Source organism: Calidris pugnax, unplaced genomic scaffold (genome assembly GCF_001431845.1).
Source record: "Calidris pugnax isolate Ruff unplaced genomic scaffold, ASM143184v1 scaffold14, whole genome shotgun sequence".
NCBI classification, from domain to species: domain Eukaryota; kingdom Metazoa; phylum Chordata; class Aves; order Charadriiformes; family Scolopacidae; genus Calidris; species Calidris pugnax.
Window position 1 is genome coordinate 11,476,258 of NW_015090793.1, and position 18,240 is coordinate 11,494,497.

Genomic DNA, 18,240 nt, shown 5'->3' on the forward strand with positions numbered 1-18,240 from the left:
GGTTCAACATAACAAATAAAAAAGCAATAATTGCCTGCTTCCATTTACACGTGCATTAACAACACCGTGTAATTCAGTAACCTTCTGCTCCAGTCATGCAAAGAGTTTTCAGAATTGCATATTTTCTAAAAAGGCTCTGTAAGCTGTGCACTTCTTATTTGAGGTTTAAAAGAAAATAAATCATGAAATAAGAATGAAAAACTTAATCTAATAATGACACCTATTTTAAAGCACATAGGATTTTTGTTAATGAGGCAACTTAATTTTCACAACATTTTGATAACTTTATGATTAGTCTATTTCCTTTAATATCCAAGAGTAATCAACAAACACAAGCCAAATGATTCAGTTAATTTGAAAAAACACAACACACCATTAAAATGTAAATCAGGATTTAGGGACATGATACATAACCAACATCTGCCTTTAGTGCTGAAAACCGTATCTGTTTACTTTAAAACAGAACATGTTCAAATGAACTTATTGTAGGCTAAATTCTGATTCCAAGTGAATATGCGTTCATTAATTCAATGGGACAGGGCTTTTACAAAAGATCTGCTTATTTCTCAATAAAACTTCCAATTAACTCTACACACAAAAACCATAACTCTCATTACTATACAGAGAAAGAGGATTAAATTCTGACAAACGTAAAACTTAAATGAATGCATAGCAGTTAAATAATAATAAACATAAAGATGTCAGGAAATTTCTGAAGATTGTTTAATAAAAAGGACACACAGAAGAATTTTAACCAGAGAGCATATTGTTCCAGCTCCAGGAACTGCTAACTTAGCAGAAATAAATGCAGTATTACCCAGAATGTGAAATAATGTCTCATATGTATCTTTTAGGGCCTATGCTTCACAGTAGTAAGAAGAGCATTTTTACAAGCATTTAAATCAGAAATTACTTCTCTAAGAGTTGATGTTATGCATATTTATGTAGCTGTGCTTTTCAGTCAAGTTATAATACTGAAAGAACAGAGTTAACCACCACAATATTCTTCCTAACAACTGGGATTTTCAGAGACCAACAATATAAATTCATCTTCCAACAATACATTTAATCCAGTAATAGGAAGGCTGAAGCTACATCAAATGAACTATCATAGCATTTTATCCCATAAGTAAGAAAAAGTTACTAAAAAAATAATTTGCTGCATGTTTCCAGTTATTTTGAGTGTTTTCTAATTCAAATCTAGTTGTATTTTTTTTAAGCGAATAAAAAATGGTCACGTTAATTGTCATACGTTCTTTAAAAAAACAAAAAAAAACCCACAAAATGGTCATTAACAAGCACTTCTTACTAGAGACTAGTGGATTTCCAATAGCAAACCTCCTCCTCAATCCATAGACTTGATCAAAGCAACATCCAGACAACACTATCGTATTTATATGTTTCAGTTACAGCAATATAACCAGTCCTTCCAGAAATGCCTCGCTTTTCCTCCTTTCCTTATAGCCACAGGTGTAAGGTTCTTTACTTACACAGCAGATTTCAAACAGTAGATGTTACACTTCTCAGCAAGTCATGGATCTCATTTTTCTTCTTAGAGGTTTTTGAAGACCCTGCACTCTATGAGAAGCAAGGACCAACCAAGTATGTATTCCTGGATTTTTTCCACCCTTTTTGAGCCTTGAGGACAAACAATCCGCTGATCAAATATGTCCAATATCTCTGACCACTGAAAGCCAACTGACTAGTTTCACAAGCAGTTCTCTCATACTCTATGAATAAATTTAGGAATTTCTGTGCATGTTACATGCAAACACTATTTATATTTTAAATAATAAAGTGTGTGTCTATGAGGGTGTATAATTAATACAATCCAGCTTTCTTCACTGTAAAATATAGAAAATGAATATATTTGTGTATTTTTTCCCTAAGTAAGAAGATATCTTTATGACCATCAAACCTTAGCTCATGAAGAATAAAAGCTACTGAGCTGCACTCAATTTTTCATCCATATAATATAAAACTTTTTGTTTATAATTAATTTCTAGGCTTAAGAAGTCAGTTAAATATTTATTTGGGATATTCTGATAATGAAAATTCAGAATCACAAAATAACTTAGGTTGGAATGGACTTCTCATGGTTATCTTCTTTAAAAGAAGGGGGTTCTTTAACCCCCTTAAATTAGAGTCAACTCTGACATTAGGTCAGGTTGCTCAAGGCTTCATCCAGTCAAGATGCAATCTCCATCCTTGGAGATTTTCCAAATGTCTCTGCCCAGTCTTTCAGTGTTGGATCGCATTCATGGTGTGGGTTTTGGTTGGGGTTTTTTGTTTATTTTTTTCTCTCTCTAATATCCAAACAGAATTTTCCTTCAATCAGCTTGTGCCAGTGGCCTCTGATCTAAATACCACAAACCTCAAAGTAGACTCTAGCTCCATTTTCTCTACACTGTCCTACTAGGCAGTTGAAGACACCAACAACATCCCTCCTCAAAGCCTCTTACTCTGCAGTCCAAAAAATTCTCATTTCTGTGATCCCCTCCCAGTTTATGTCCTGCAGCCCCCTCATTGCCTTGCAGTCTCAGCGATATCTATTAAAGTCTGTCAGTCTTCCCCACACTGGCAAGCCCCAAAACAGACCTAGAGGTCTGATGCACATTTGCATCAGTTTGCCAGGACTGCTGGTAATGATGGAGAGTGGCTCTGCAAGCACTTCCGCCAGTTCCCTCAGTGCCCTTGGGTGAATCCCATTTGGGCCCATAGACTTGTTTATGTCTAGCTGCTGGAGTAGGTCCCTCACCGCTTCCCTTTGGATTACGGGAGCTTCGTTCTGCTCCCTGCCCTTATCTGCTCGCTCAGGGGTCTGGGTACTCGGGTGACACCCTACTCCATTACTAAAGACTGAGGCAAAAAAGGCATTCAGCACCTCAGCCTTCTCCTCATGCTTTGTCACTATGTTACCTCCCATATCCAATATTGGATGGAGGCTGCCCGAGTCTTCCTCTTGCTACTAATACATTTATAGAAATTCTTTTTGTTGTTTTTAGCATCCAAGGCCAGGTTAAATTCTAGCTGGGCTTTGGCCTTTCTAATCTTTTCCCTACATAACTTTGCTACACCTTTATAATCTTCCTGCGTGGCCTGCCCCTTTTTCCAAAGGCCATAAACTCTCCTTTTTTCCCTGAGCTGTGACCCTACGTCTTTGTTCAGCCAGGCCAGTCTTTTTCCTCGATGGCTCGATTTACTGCGCAGAGGGACGGCCTGCACTTTTAAGACTTCCTCCCTGAAAAACATCCAGCCTTGCCGGACTCCTTTTCCCTTTAGGGCTGCCTCCCAAGGGACTCTGTCCAGCAGACTCTTGAAAAGACCAAAGTCTGCTCTCCGGAAGTCCATGAGCATTCATGGTGTGGGTTTTGGTTGGGGTTTTTTGTTTATTTTTTTCTCTCTCTAATATCCAAACAGAATTTTCCTTCAATCAGCTTGTGCCAGTGGCCTCTGATCTAAATACCACAAACCTCAAAGTAGACTCTAGCTCCATTTTCTCTACACTGTCCTACTAGGCAGTTGAAGACACCAACAACATCCCTCCTCAAAGCCTCTTACTCTGCAGTCCAAAAAATTCTCATTTCTGTGATCCCCTCCCAGTTTATGTCCTGCAGCCCCCTCATTGCCTTGCAGTCTCAGCGATATCTATTAAAGTCTGTCAGTCTTCCCCACACTGGCAAGCCCCAAAACAGACCTAGAGGTCTGATGCACATTTGCATCAGTTTGCCAGGACTGCTGGTAATGATGGAGAGTGGCTCTGCAAGCACTTCCGCCAGTTCCCTCAGTGCCCTTGGGTGAATCCCATTTGGGCCCATAGACTTGTTTATGTCTAGCTGCTGGAGTAGGTCCCTCACCGCTTCCCTTTGGATTACGGGAGCTTCGTTCTGCTCCCTGCCCTTATCTGCTCGCTCAGGGGTCTGGGTACTCGGGTGACACCCTACTCCATTACTAAAGACTGAGGCAAAAAAGGCATTCAGCACCTCAGCCTTCTCCTCATGCTTTGTCACTATGTTACCTCCCATATCCAATATTGGATGGAGGCTGCCCGAGTCTTCCTCTTGCTACTAATACATTTATAGAAATTCTTTTTGTTGTTTTTAGCATCCAAGGCCAGGTTAAATTCTAGCTGGGCTTTGGCCTTTCTAATCTTTTCCCTACATAACTTTGCTACACCTTTATAATCTTCCTGCGTGGCCTGCCCCTTTTTCCAAAGGCCATAAACTCTCCTTTTTTCCCTGAGCTGTGACCCTACGTCTTTGTTCAGCCAGGCCAGTCTTTTCCCTCAATGGCTCGATTTACTGCGCAGAGGGACGGCCTGCACTTTTAAGACTTCCTCCCTGAAAAACATCCAGCCTTGCCGGACTCCTTTTCCCTTTAGGGCTGCCTCCCAAGGGACTCTGTCCAGCAGACTCTTGAAAAGACCAAAGTCTGCTCTCCGGAAGTCCATGATGGCAGTTCTGCTGGTTCCCCTTCTCGCCTCTCTGAGAATCAAAAACTTTATCATTTTGTGGTCACTTTGCCCCAGACGGCCTCCAACCGTCACATCCCCCACAAGTCCTTCTCTACTTACAAACACCAGATCCAGCAATGCTCCTTCCCTAGTCGGCTCCCTCACCAGCTGTGTCAGGAATTTATCCCCGACATACTCCAGGAACCTTCTAGACTGTTCTCTCTCAGCTGCACTGTGTGCCCAGCTCATATCCGGTAGGTTGAAGTCTCCCCCCCAGGACAAGGGCAAGCGATCTCAAGACCTCTGCTAGCTGCTTATAGAACATTCCATCTACCTCTACAATTTATCTAAAATATAATAAATAATGATGTAGCTACCTACTGATAGATGGTTATGAAGAAATATTATTATAGGTGTTTATTTTAAATTCTAAACTTTTCTTAAAATATCTTAAAAGGAAAACAGGTTTCTGAACTTTGGGAAAAAGAGAATTGGAATGAGAACCTGCTACTTGACAGTTATTGACATTCATGTCCCAAAGAGACACTATTTTTGCTTCTGAAAGGTTTTACTCCTTTTCAAAGAAAGCTTGGTATCAAATGCAACTTCAGACCGTGTTGTAGACACATACAAAGTGCTTACACGGATATTAACATTATGCTAACAAGGAAATAATGTTTTCTTGGATGGAAGAATAAAATAGTTGCCAGGAAATTTGGCTAAATAAATTCCTTCAAAAGTCTCAAGTCACTTCTTGATAGCCAGTTAATGACTGATAAATGTAAATTAATTGGAATGTTTTACATTTTTAATTAGTTAATTAACATTAGAGCCATAAATCAAGGACTGACACCATGATTCAGGACTTATGTTTCAAGCCTCTTTACGACTGTAGACAGATTAGTGTAAATGTACGTAATTTTCACCTTCAGTTGCTGAAACAAAGTCCAAGAAAATTAATTGAAATATAATTGGAGACTTATTTGAAAACTGTTAAACTTGTGATAACATCTTTTTAAAGTCTATTACAGTTAAATTATTTCTCTTGTTCTCTTACTTGTTTTAAAGTTACATAAAAGTGTGTTTATACAGTGGTTGCAGTGTTTATAAATATAATAAAAAAGCTTTTAGAAAATAGACTTCTTCATACTAATTATTACCATAAGCTATCTTTATCTAGGTCAAACCAGGACAAGCTATAGGGCACCACTTCTGAAATTGAAAATATCAGCCAAATTATTCGCACTTCAGCTAAAAATCATTAAGATAACCACATATCCCACATTCTACTATCAGAGAGCACATAATTATTGAAATTGGTAAAATTTATCTGGATTAGAATACCCTTTTTAACAATATATAAAAAACAGCAGTTTTAATTCGAAATATAAAGTAAATTAAAATAAAAATGTTATATTGAATTAACCTTGGAAAACAATTTAGAGCTGGTAACAAAGAGATTCTAAAATTATAGCTCAACTACAACTCACAATGAAAATTGTGACAAATAATATTTTTGGAGGAAAAAACCAAACCCAAGAAAAACCAGCACACCAACCAACTGGCCTGCAGAGTTTCCCTGTACTGTTGTATGTTTGTAAAAGGGAAGGTCAGATTCTTACCTTCACGCAGAAACTCCTTTTCTAGAAATCCCCAATTAATTACTTTTCATCCAACTGATGGAGAGAGAACAAGGACAGACTGACAGAACAAGAAGGAATTTGATATTTCCTTGTGCTTCTTTTTTCTACTGTGTAAAAGGATGATGAAAGTAATGATGGCCTTTATTGTGCCCTTTAATCTACTGTGCTCTCTTCTTTAAAACACACAAATCCCCAATTAAAGAAAAGTTATTTCCTCCAGTAATTGAGTAAAAGTTTATTTTAAAATAAACTGTCAAATCATATAAAAGAAGAACAATATTAGTTTCTTCTGTTCTAATGGGAAACAACCCATTCCTATTTAAGGAAAGGTATATTTTAAAAGCATTGATTAGGACAACAAACACAAAGCCAAACCAAAACTAAAAAAAAGAATAAACCATCTGTGCTGTAGAAAAAAAGGATAGCTGAACTGCTTTTTCAGACTCAGATTTTCAAAGACAGGAAAGGCACCTTTAAGGGCATAACACCACAGTTGTAAATCTAATAATGAAACTCTAGAAGGAAAAAAAAAATAAAGTAGTTTTTGAAAAGTATTTGTATAAGACAATTTAGTAGCATACAACTGATAAAGCAGCAACTGCAATCATACCACTGGCTAGCTGGAGCTCTGCAGGTAGAGGAATTATCCTAGATAGAACAGAAATATCTTTCAAGTAAGAAACTTCTGTATAACACAGTTTTACAAAAATTTACATCTAAGGTAATTCCATAAAACTCAAGTACTGTATTTTGTACTACGGTAAGCAGCACAGTACAGCAGAAGAGACAGGACTTTGTGGTTCTTTTATTGATGCTTGTATTTATCTATTGTGTGACTGGACAAATGAGACTTTTTTTCCTCTGTTTCTCTTTTTACACTTTATTAATTCATCTATTTAGCATGTAAAAACCTTCAGGGCAGAGACCATTTCCTAACACATTTCTCAGTGATTTAGCAAAATTAAAATGCAATTTTTAAGGCAATGCCACTGCAAAGTGAAAAATATGTCAGAAAGGAATCAAAAACTCAGTGAAAAATGCCAATAAAAACTCAAATTGATATATGTCTTGGGTAAACCACAAGGCAGTATGAAAAACTGTTTTTGTGTGAAAAGGAGCATGTAGTATACCAAAGAGACCCAGTTTTTCAGAACAATCTGTGAGACAAGAGTGTATATAAGAGAGTATTCCATGTACTTCTTTGTCAGAAATGCCTGCACTGCCGTGAAAACAAATGCAGTGTGCTCACAGGTGTGGCTTGTGTACATACATCAGTGTCCTTCAAAGTGCTAATAAGGCTATTATTAGCTATAAATCAAGTGTTTCTACCTGCCACTATGCTGCATTTCACAGACATACCATACAGGTGTAGTTTGGAGAACTACGAACAGTGTGACAGTGTAATGCCTCAGGGAGGAGGAACATCCCCCTTCCTCTGCCTTTTCCATCTCCTCAAAACGCACTCCTGCTCGCTCCACTCCAGGCACTGCAGCTTTTTGATGAGCTGATATAATGTGTTAAACTAATTCAGAGAAATAAGTAAACATCTTTCATTCTGGGACAGTGCAAGGAATAAATTTATAGTATTTTGATGAATATCACACTCAGGTAGAAGTGCATATCCACATAGCAACAACCCCCACCTCCACAGCCTCCAGTAGTCCTTTTTTGAATCTGTTCTCTAAATGTAAATGAAGATATTGTTCCCTGAAATACTGGCTCTGTTCAGTGATCACATACTTCAGTTACATATGCATCTCAGATGTGCTAAATAAAGATAAGCAAAATAGTACCAAGTGTAATCTAATGAGAAAATTTCACTTGTGTTAATTTTGAGCTGAAAAAAATTCAATACCTTTTTTACTTAACAGTTCAGATATTCATCATTAACAATGAAATAAGCAACCTGTAATAAATTGAATAATAATAGAATAATTGTATTGTTACAGAAAAAGTATTTCCCTATAGAAATGTCATTCAGCTTTTTTCAAAGTGTGTTTCCTTTGTGTGTTTCTACTATCTCTAATAAATTTGTTTGGATGAGTGTTCACTACAAAAACTCCTTTGCAAATAAATTGGTTCTTTTTCTATAACAAACAGGTTAAACGTATTTGACAGGAAAAGACACAAAACACCTCATGTGTTGGCATAACTACTATTTCTGCCATCAAAACAATGCGACAGCAATGTGGTATGGTTAAATTTACAAATAGTATTTCTGATTGGTAAATCTTTTTACAATACTAATTTACGACAAAAGAACATTGCATATGAAAAAAAACCCATTAAAATACCAAGAAGCCCACTAGATGGTGCTCTTACACAAAAAATACAGGTCAGCAGCACTATTCTCACTGCTAAAGGTGAAGGACGATAACACTCTCCTTAGTGCTAGTAAGAAAGAGTACTTCCCTTTACAGGGGTCACACCTCTGCTATGCATTTAGTACCAAAATCCTGCCATTTCCACTGCTCCCCTTGTACCCTGGAGCTGACATTTCCACAGTAGTATATTTACATTTCCATACATAAATAAGCACAGATAAAACATTAAGCATAATATATCATGAAGGCAACTACTGACATTAAAAGTAGAATGAACTTCTGAAACAGGTGGCAATACAATTTAGAATCATAGAATAGTTTGGGTTGGAAGAGACCTTCCAATGTCATCTAGTCCAACCCCCCTGCTATGAGAGGGGACATCTTCCATTCGATCAGGTTGCTCTGAGCCCCATCCAACCTGACCTTGAATATTTCCAGGGATGGGGCATCTACCACCTCTCTGGGCAACCTCTTCCAGTGTTTCACCACCCTCTGTCAGAAATGTCTTCCTTATATCTAGTCTGAATCTACCGCCAATATAAATTCAATTTGAGTTTCTGGTCACTAAACTACTCCCATTTTGCATGAAAAATTTTGAGACAAAAAAACCCCAAAAGTAGCACACAAAAGAGGTTGCAGTGGGCAGGAAAATGCAGCAACAACATAGAAGAAAATGCTTGTTCGGCCCTTAGCATCATCAGCACCCTGAAAATTTACTCTGTGTTTCTCTCTCTTGAAAGGTCAGCTCAGCATCCTCAAATATAATTTTTTTGCAAACAGGCAAAGTTTTTAGGTATACTGTGAAATACAACATTGTGCTGTTGTTCACTATTTTCTTAGAGATGACCAGTCTATGATTTTTTCCCTACTCAGGGCAGATCCAAGGAGTACAGAAACTGCCAAAGGATCTCACTATTGGGTAAGAGCTTTTGAAGCACTGGGATCCAGCCCTGCTGCCTTCACAGGTGAAAGTTCCAGTTTAAAAGTACTTCAGCTCCATAAGGGGAAAAAAAAAATAATCTGTATTTCATTCAAAGTCATATATGAGGTTATCTGAATTTGCATCACACTTTCTCCAGTGCACACTAACACGAGTGTCCCTATTTAAATTCAATATATAACTGCTACTATACAGAAATAGCCATTGGGCTGTGCTTCCTTAGACACTAGAGCTCAACAAAATTGCTATGTGGGATGTGCAGTAATGTTTTTGCAGTTATTTCTTGTGATTTCAATAGTGAAACAAACACTTTTCAATTCTGATTCCAAAGCTCACATTTTGTCCTTTTATTCCCAGCATCATAAGTCACTTCTCTGAAGAACATATTTAAAAGTAAATTGAGATTCCATAAGTATTCTGAGAAGTCCACTCTTAAGTGCACAAGGTGTTCAGCCTGTTTGTCCAAAAAGCAATAGCATTTAAAAAGTAGTCACTTAGTGATACAGCATCTCTTCTGTCCACTACCTTTACGTCACATTTTGACTGCTCTTAATTTTATTAACAAAAACCCCATCCCTTCTATTGCTGTAGCCAAGTATTTTGTCTTTTCAGTTTCCGTGTTTTGGGCTTGGGGTTTGTTTTTTTTTTTTCATTACACACCTATTAGATCTTTCACTCAGTATAAGTAGTACTGCATTCACTAGCCCTAAAAAATATTCCCAAGGGATTATTAATATCTTTGAGAAATATATTATGACAGTCTATTTATTAAATATGAACCCTATTTTAAAGCCTGGAGGGCAATGACAAGGGTCATCAGACACTTTCTTTCCCATAAAACACAGTAATCTCCCAAACAGTAGACTTGCACTATTCAAAATTTTCTTTAAGATTGAGTTACCCTGCCCGGGGTTTTTCTGCTCAAAACCTTCTCATAGCAAAAAGTAAAACAGTTTCAGTCACTCAGGACTTATCTGAAACATAGAAATAAATACCTCATATACCCAAAGTAATCTTAAACACCTCTTAGCCAGATCAATTCCTTTATAAAACAAATTGTTTTCATATTCATTCAAGAGTTAACATGATTTTTGAAGTCAGAGAATAAAAGGGTGACACACAAGCAGAGCAACTCAAGATGTAACATGGATCAATATTGCTTGTAAGCAACTTTAAAGACAAATGGTTTGTGTACACACAGAGAAACAATAAATCATTGGAGTATTAAAATAACACCATGTATAGAGTGTGTCTGGATTAATTTATTAAAAAGCAAGCATTGTATATACATTTTAACAAATGCAATGTCATTTTATTCCATTGATGGATATAGAACTTGCCAATTTATTATATATACACAGCTACATTTCTGGAAACTAAGAAATCACAGTCTCAATCCATATTCTCAAAGGAGACACCCTCCTACTCACCAGAGATCCCCAGTGCCCAGTAAATACTATTTCTGCCTCTTAGTGCCCCCTCTGCATTCTGTCATGCAGAACATGCCCCTCACCTATCTGTATGCAGCCCTTGCTGTGGCAGATAGCTACCCTACATCTATTCATCCCATCACTTTATACCCACACATAAATATATTTTTATATCCATATCCCGCATATCCTTTTACCATTTTCCAGTTGCCAGCCCCACACCGGAGTGTAGATGCCATCTATCTGCACCTCACTTTTCATCTAGCACAGATTTCCTGGTCTTTCTCACTTCATTTCTTTGCACTCAGTAACTTTACTATCCTTTTATCTACCTCCCCACCGCACTCCAGTTTGATGGGCAGGTCCTGTCTCTGGTAGACATCATGATGGCTATGGAGAGAGCATGAAGGGTACTGGGTGAATCAATCCCTCAACACTCAACTCAGGACTCAGTCTTTTGATAATCAGAAAGGCTGAGACATATGTAGACTTACCAGACAAAAACTACCACCTCACAGTGCAAACAGAACACTTTCAGAATTCACAACAAGTTCTTAACATGTAACTTCCATACATTTGTGCAAGTTTCATGAGAGGAGTAAAAGGTGTGTCCTTAGCTGCTGTAAGAACTCAGAAATATACCTTATTTTACTAATAAATCCAGGAATATCTGGGTTTAAATGATCTAAAATTAAAGCAGGAACATTTTAGTTTAAGGACCAAAAAAATGAGGCATTAAACATGTACTTCTGTAATTAATCAACTTCAAACAGTACTTTAAAGTAGAAAATCTGATAAACAGATTTGTGAAATCTCTTCATTTCTACATAAATTATCCAATTATCTTCAAGAAGCAATAAATAATAACTCTTTCCAAAACTTTGCTGCTAACAATTCACAGGTGACTTTATACCACAAGTCCCCATTGTGTAGAGTATGACAATTAACATGACAGCTATTTAAACACAATACCTGAAGTACTTAAAATCATTAGAATAATTATTTACACACACGAGATGATATTTTCATTAATAAAGTATTGAGACGACTTATACTGGATTTATTCAAAGCATTAAGGCACAGAACACTGATTCTGAAATTTGAAATAATGAAGCCTGAGAAGTGTTAAATATTATGAAGATATTATGGGTAAACTTATTTTTAATAGAGAAAAATTACCTTATCATGTAATACAAGGTTTAGTATGCACTTCATACCAAATAAAAATTGATCAATCAATATGAATGATATTATAAAAATAAATATACTTTAAAATTATTTTCACCAGTAGACATAAACTTTCTTTCCATTGCTGAAATAATATATTGCCAGCATAAAAATAATTTTTTTTTCTCCACCCTCTTTATAGCCATGAAATACTCTCTCTTGTCTAGTAATTTTTCTTGCTTTCTTGCTCATAAAACATAAGGGCAAATTCACGATCAACCCACCATCACAGCTACAAACTTCAGCTTTCCCTAGAGTTTAGAGAATGCCAGCTCTGTTGGAAAATTAAATGTGAATATATCTCATTCAACAGCTAAGCAGCAAGGCAAAATAGAAAACACGGTTAGAAAGCAAATAAAATAATAGTTTCAACTTTTTTATCCTCAGTAAGTCAGAGAATAAAATTTTCATTTCATTTATTAAAATTAGAGATTTTTTTTTTAAAAAAAAGGCTGGTTTTCCACACAAAATTGTGAACAGAACACAATATTATGGCTAGAGGTCTCACATATGCATTTATGATGCCTGCAACATCATGTAAAATGGAAACAACTTTACCTGAAGAGAAAAATTACAAACAAATATTCTCACAGAGGCAGGGACAATATCAGATGTCTCGCACAGTCTTCACTAAACGTACGTTCACTAAGCACAACAATTCTCTTTGCATTGAACAGCAGCCTTTTCCAGAGAGCAGCATCATCATCAGTTTGTCACATGTTTCCTTTTACTGTTTGTCAAACCTCTGCTGTCCATAACACACAAAGTCCCACATAAAAGCCAGAGGACAAACAGACCATAGAGGAATATTCTCAGAATCTTACCAGTAAGGGATCTGTGAGCTGAAAAGGCCCTGAAAACCATGCAGTTTTACTTAAAAATTTACAGGGAAAACTATAGATACAGAAATGTAGATATTAAGAAAAAAAAAGATGAGTATAGTCAATGTAGGCAGTACTGTTTCACTTACTTGAAAAGCGTGACGGAACTGGAATCAACTTCTGGATCCTGCAGTAGTTCTGAATGGTTTTACCCTCTTTGTTTTTCTCTTCCTACATTTATCCTCACATTTTCTGCTGTCATGTTTCCATCTCTATCCCTATTTCCCTTTTGCTATTTTTCATATGCTCATTCTCTGCCTTTTCTCAAAATCTTATTCAATGCTCCTTTGAGTCTATGCTTACTCTTTCTACTACCATCTCCAAAATATGCCCAATGACAATAAGCCACAGGTGCAGAAGATAAGCCCAGTCAATCATGATGTAAGCTGAAACACCTGTACTCCATCTGCACTAAATACAGCAGGATTGACTAGCTTCTGCAGGTGTTTGACAGATGCTTGCATTGTAACAATAAGTATTGATCAAAGTGAAAAAAACACCATTCCCTAATTATAATTTTAACAAACCCTTACCTAAGTCAGAATGAAAGAGAAAAAAACATACTTTCAGATACTGTCTGCAATTATTCTTTTTTTTCACTTTCTAAAGAACAGTCCTCAACTTTAAGATATGGAAAAATCATAACACAAGACTGGCAATAAAATTAACAGTGAAACAATTAGCTGTTAGGAAAGTTGCTTAAGCAAAACTGTAGCTATTTCGGCAACAGAGGCTCCAGCACTTTACCTGCAGCTGAAGTGACTGCTAACAACCATTTGAAATACGATTTTTCCGTATCTTTGGTTAACATAATTCACAATTCAAGTTGAATGTTAATGTTTCCAGGATGCTCAGCTCCACCACCATCTTTATTTTATTGTTCCTGACTTGCCAGACAAATAGGATTTTACCATTCAACAAATCACAGAACTTGGTCACAGAACTAAAATGCCAGATTAATCAAACTTGTCATCATTTAAAGCTACGTAGCTCGATTTTTCAAGGACACTAGGGCAAAAGAGGACTTTATCGTAGCACCTGCATATGAGCACAAATAACTCCTTATAATTCAAGTCCATTAGCAGCAAACAACTATTCCTCATTACAAATAACACAAATCAATCTCTGCACTTTACCTCTGCAGTCTGAGAAAACAGACCTGAATGAAAAGGGAAATTTGACTCCTGTTCAAGACCCACTTAGTTAAAATCACTCCAGATTTCGTGGAGAAGCACTTCATTTTCAATAAACTTCTGATACTCACATCAAATTCATTTAGTGCAGCAGCAAGCTCTCCTATGCCAGTGTGCCCCTTGTTCTCATCAGTAGGTGAGGTGGCCTGGGCAGCATTCGAGATACCAGCAATTGCTTCTTGAACTTGCTTGAAGACATAGTCTCTGTTGGCCCTAGTGGCTGCAACGTCAGGGTGACGGAGAAACGCTTGGGATGCAGTGTACAACATAGTGGCATTCTTCTTCAGGGCACCTCGAGCTGCAGCCATTTCGTCCCTGCAGTGAGGATCTTTCAGTTCCTATACAAAACCACACAATTTTTATAGTTGTAAATGAAAGTTTTTGTGTTGGAATGTATTGTCTATACAGCTTAAGTGTCTCAAATACCATCTGGTGATTTAGCAGAGATGGAGTCAATGACAAAACTCTAAGGGAGCCTACAGGAAAGATGGGGAAGGACTCTATCAGGAGTGTAGCAATAGGACAAGGGGTAATGGTTTTAAACTGAAAGAGGGGAGATTTAGATTAGATATTAAGAGGAAATTCTTTATGATTCTATGATCTACCATAAATCACAGAAAGAAATCTCCCTCCTGCCCAAGAAAGTCCATTCCTTCTGTGTACCTACAGCTGTGATATTCTGCTCACAATATCTTCTAATCAGAAGATATTCAAAGACCTGCAGAAAATTTATCTAAAACATTCAAAATGACTCTTCCCAACTGACTGGATTCAGTCTGCTGATTCCATAAAGGTAACCTAAGTGCAACAATCCTGCTGAGCAAGGGCTACATTTTTGTAAGTACTTTGCCCTAAGCCCTAAGGTGGAACCTTTAAAAAAAAAATATTAAGTTGATTAATATATTTTTAGTTCTTAAAGACCTAATAAATATGTCCTTCATTATTTTTAGCCTTTCCTTCATATTTATTCTATTCCTCATATCATTTAGCATTAGTTTTAATGACATATACTTTCATTTCCCCTGACAACAAGCATCAGATACTGTACAATGTTACCAGAATAAGATGACACTGTATTATTGTTATTTAATCAATTGATTAATTTATTTAGCATATATCACACTTTCCATGAAAGCCTTTCCAACATTGGTTAAGGTAGTCCTAACAATATTTGTAAAGAGTAATAAAACATTGTTGCTTCTATTTAAAAACTATGAACAAGGACGTCTGGAGAGCTAAATAGATTACACATAGAATCTATGTTCACACATAGAATCTATGGCAAAAATTAAAAAAGAACCCAGATATTCTGTATTTAAAGGTTCTACCCATTGACTTCAACCACACATGACCGACAGGTAACAGTTTTGAGATAGAATTAAGTTCCTAAAAACTCTATCAGGCTACAAAACAGAAGAGATGAATGGAAAATGTACAAACATCTAAATTGTAAGTTCTAATGCTATCGAGATTTCCCACAGTTATATGAAAACCTTACTGGAATTATAAAAATGCACCTTAAGAAGAAGATTTCAAAAGGCTTGTAACTAAGATTTTCTGTAATCTTTTCATACCTCCAGTAAGAACCTAAGAGACTTACATCTTCATTAGCTTTTACCTTTTAATTTTTCCCAGATTTGGAGCTATACTTCCACAAGAGAATTGTCTGAACGTACAGAACAGTACTGTTCATATAGTGACTAGATTTTATATTTTTAATGTATTTAATTTCAGTATAACTCTGAAAATGTTATATTTTATAAAAAGATACGATACTGATACAAAAGTAAATTGTCATGAATACTGAAAGGCAGCTTACTAAATCTGGTGTGCTATGTAATACAAAGGTGTCACACTCCTGAATTATTGGTGGCATTCAAACACAATCAAAATTGGAGAGACCTTATTCAACTCAATAGTGACAGCACTGTCAGGACTCTTAAAAAAAACAGTGTTCAGGAGAAAGTTATCTTTATTGCCAAGTTGCATAATCACAGGCATTAAATAAATGTTATCATGACTTTCTGGTCTTTTTTGCATCTGCCTTAGTAATGAATGAATGAAGTAGTTGGGTTTTTTAAGTGTCTGAAAATTAATAATAATTTCTGTCCTTGCTGAATTTGAATTATACTAAATTACCAAAGAGCCCGTGCTTTACCAGCTCTCAGAGTGACCTCAAGTCAGCACAGGTTAGAATTAAATGGGAATAATCATCTAATGAAAACTATCCTTAACCTCCTGAATCACTTGCCATCCTTCATTCTGTTCTTAATTGAAGATGATTGGAAAATATTCTTAAAGAAACTGCATTTTTGAAAAACTTCATTCCATTCAAAAAGATCAATGTGATTAAATTACAGGCCATGATACAGCAGTTACTTATTGTAAATTTTAAACCAGACTTGGGCATAAACACAAGATCTTAAGACCCAAGACTAGCTTTTTCAACCTCTGCTTTAAAACGTACTCACCTGTTGTCGTCTAGCAGCTACATAGTTCAGTTTCACCATCTCTTTTCCAAATTCTTTAAAGCGATTCGCTAAATCTTGCTCATTTGTTGCATTTTTCACTGCTTCTAGTGCTTCCTCTACCTAGAACATAATACATCAACTGTGTTATTATTTTAATCCTAGTGCACTCTTTGACAAAATCTGTAACTATTCTACCAATACTCTCCATTATATGGACCCAATTTAGCTTTTACGTCCATCACTGTACAGTGGCTTTATGATAGTCCCACAAACTTTAATTAGGTTTTGTAACAGAGCAGCTGTCTGATTGCCATTCTGCATTACTTTCCATTTACTGTACTTTGGTATCGTGTAAAACTAATGTAAAGGTCATAACTATATAAATCTCCCCAACACACTTATCAGATGAAATGTTCAATATCTGCAAGTTTTTTGAAAAAAATAGATGAATATGTTTTTAATGTGTGGTACAGGATTTGTGGGAAAACAAACGGAAATTATTAATTTTGGAAAATAATCAAAAACATTTAAAAAGGAAATCCATACTTACCATTAAGATTTAAATTTACCCTGATATATCCGAAATGCTGCATCTTTGTGAAATAAATGAAACTACAATTGATTCAACCCGGAATATATTTATTATTCATTTTTTCTCAGCTGTCAGCTTTACTTTTTTAATTACTTTAAAATTGAGAGAAGAATCTACTTAAAAAATTTGTAATCATCTTGCAGGTAATAGGCAAAGATAGAAAAAACCAGTTATACCAACAAGTTAACCTATCAAATCTATTGTTAAATTTTACTTCACGTACAGCAGGGAAAAATATCCGAAGGGTTATAATGCTCTTTTCATACAATAAGTAATGGACATTTTCTTGTTACTAGATGAAAATTCAAAGCTTTATTTCTCTCCCTCACAAGATAAAAAACCAGTTCCAACCAAACAAAAAAAATAATTGAGAACTGAAGAGTTTCTATTCCGTCTTTCTAAAAACCATGGCTTCAATTCAGGACAACGTGCATAAGCTTTCAACAAAATTTCCCCTCAAAGAGAAACAGCTAATTCTGAAAAGTACATGCTCCTATGCAAGAACAGAGGTTTGCAGCTTACTCTCCAATGCCACTGGGAAAACATAAATTCAGCAGCAGCTGGTGTCTAATGAATTTAGAAAGGTACAATTATGTGCAGAACCTGCCTTTTTATCATTTGTGTTCCTCTAACCGTGTTTTCCTACCAGAGAGAGAGGATGTTTTTTATTTTGAGCTTTTACCTAGTTACTGTGGATGTAAAAATTACAGGGCCGCAGAGTAGGAAAGCTGTACATGTCTGAGCAAAATGTGCAATTCAAGCACACAAATCCATAGCTGTTATGTTAGAAGTTTTATATTGAGTCTGAGGGTTGCAAGCTACACCTTATTCAGAATCTAATTCCTTGCCCTTTTACTCTTAAAAAAGCCAGCAGTTTTTAAATCTGAACTATCTGCCTACCTTAATCATTAACAAAAATTTTAAAAGCATCATTGAATTAACTAATTTGTTCTTTCAGGATCCCCTCTATAATATGAACATCTTTTTTTAGGTAAAAAAGCATTTATATTAAACTACCTGAAGCTTTCATCTTTAACATGTTTGTAATGACAAGCGCAGGAATGACATCTGATACACAATTTTGTA

General features: G+C 36.1%; 1 protein-coding gene across 3 annotated transcripts in view; it reads right to left on the reverse strand.

The window, feature by feature from the left end:
* The window catches only part of CTNNA2 (catenin alpha 2), a 512,036-nt gene that overhangs the window by 358,378 nt on the left and 135,418 nt on the right, over nt 1–18,240 (reverse strand). For all 3 annotated transcript variants that reach the window (XM_014966825.1, XM_014966827.1, XM_014966824.1), the window contains 2 exons: nt 16,563–16,682; nt 14,163–14,429 (listed from right to left, as the gene is read on the reverse strand). In XM_014966825.1, the coding sequence (XP_014822311.1) occupies nt 14,163–14,429; nt 16,563–16,682 (387 nt within the window). The remainder of the gene's footprint in view (nt 1–14,162; nt 14,430–16,562; nt 16,683–18,240) is intronic.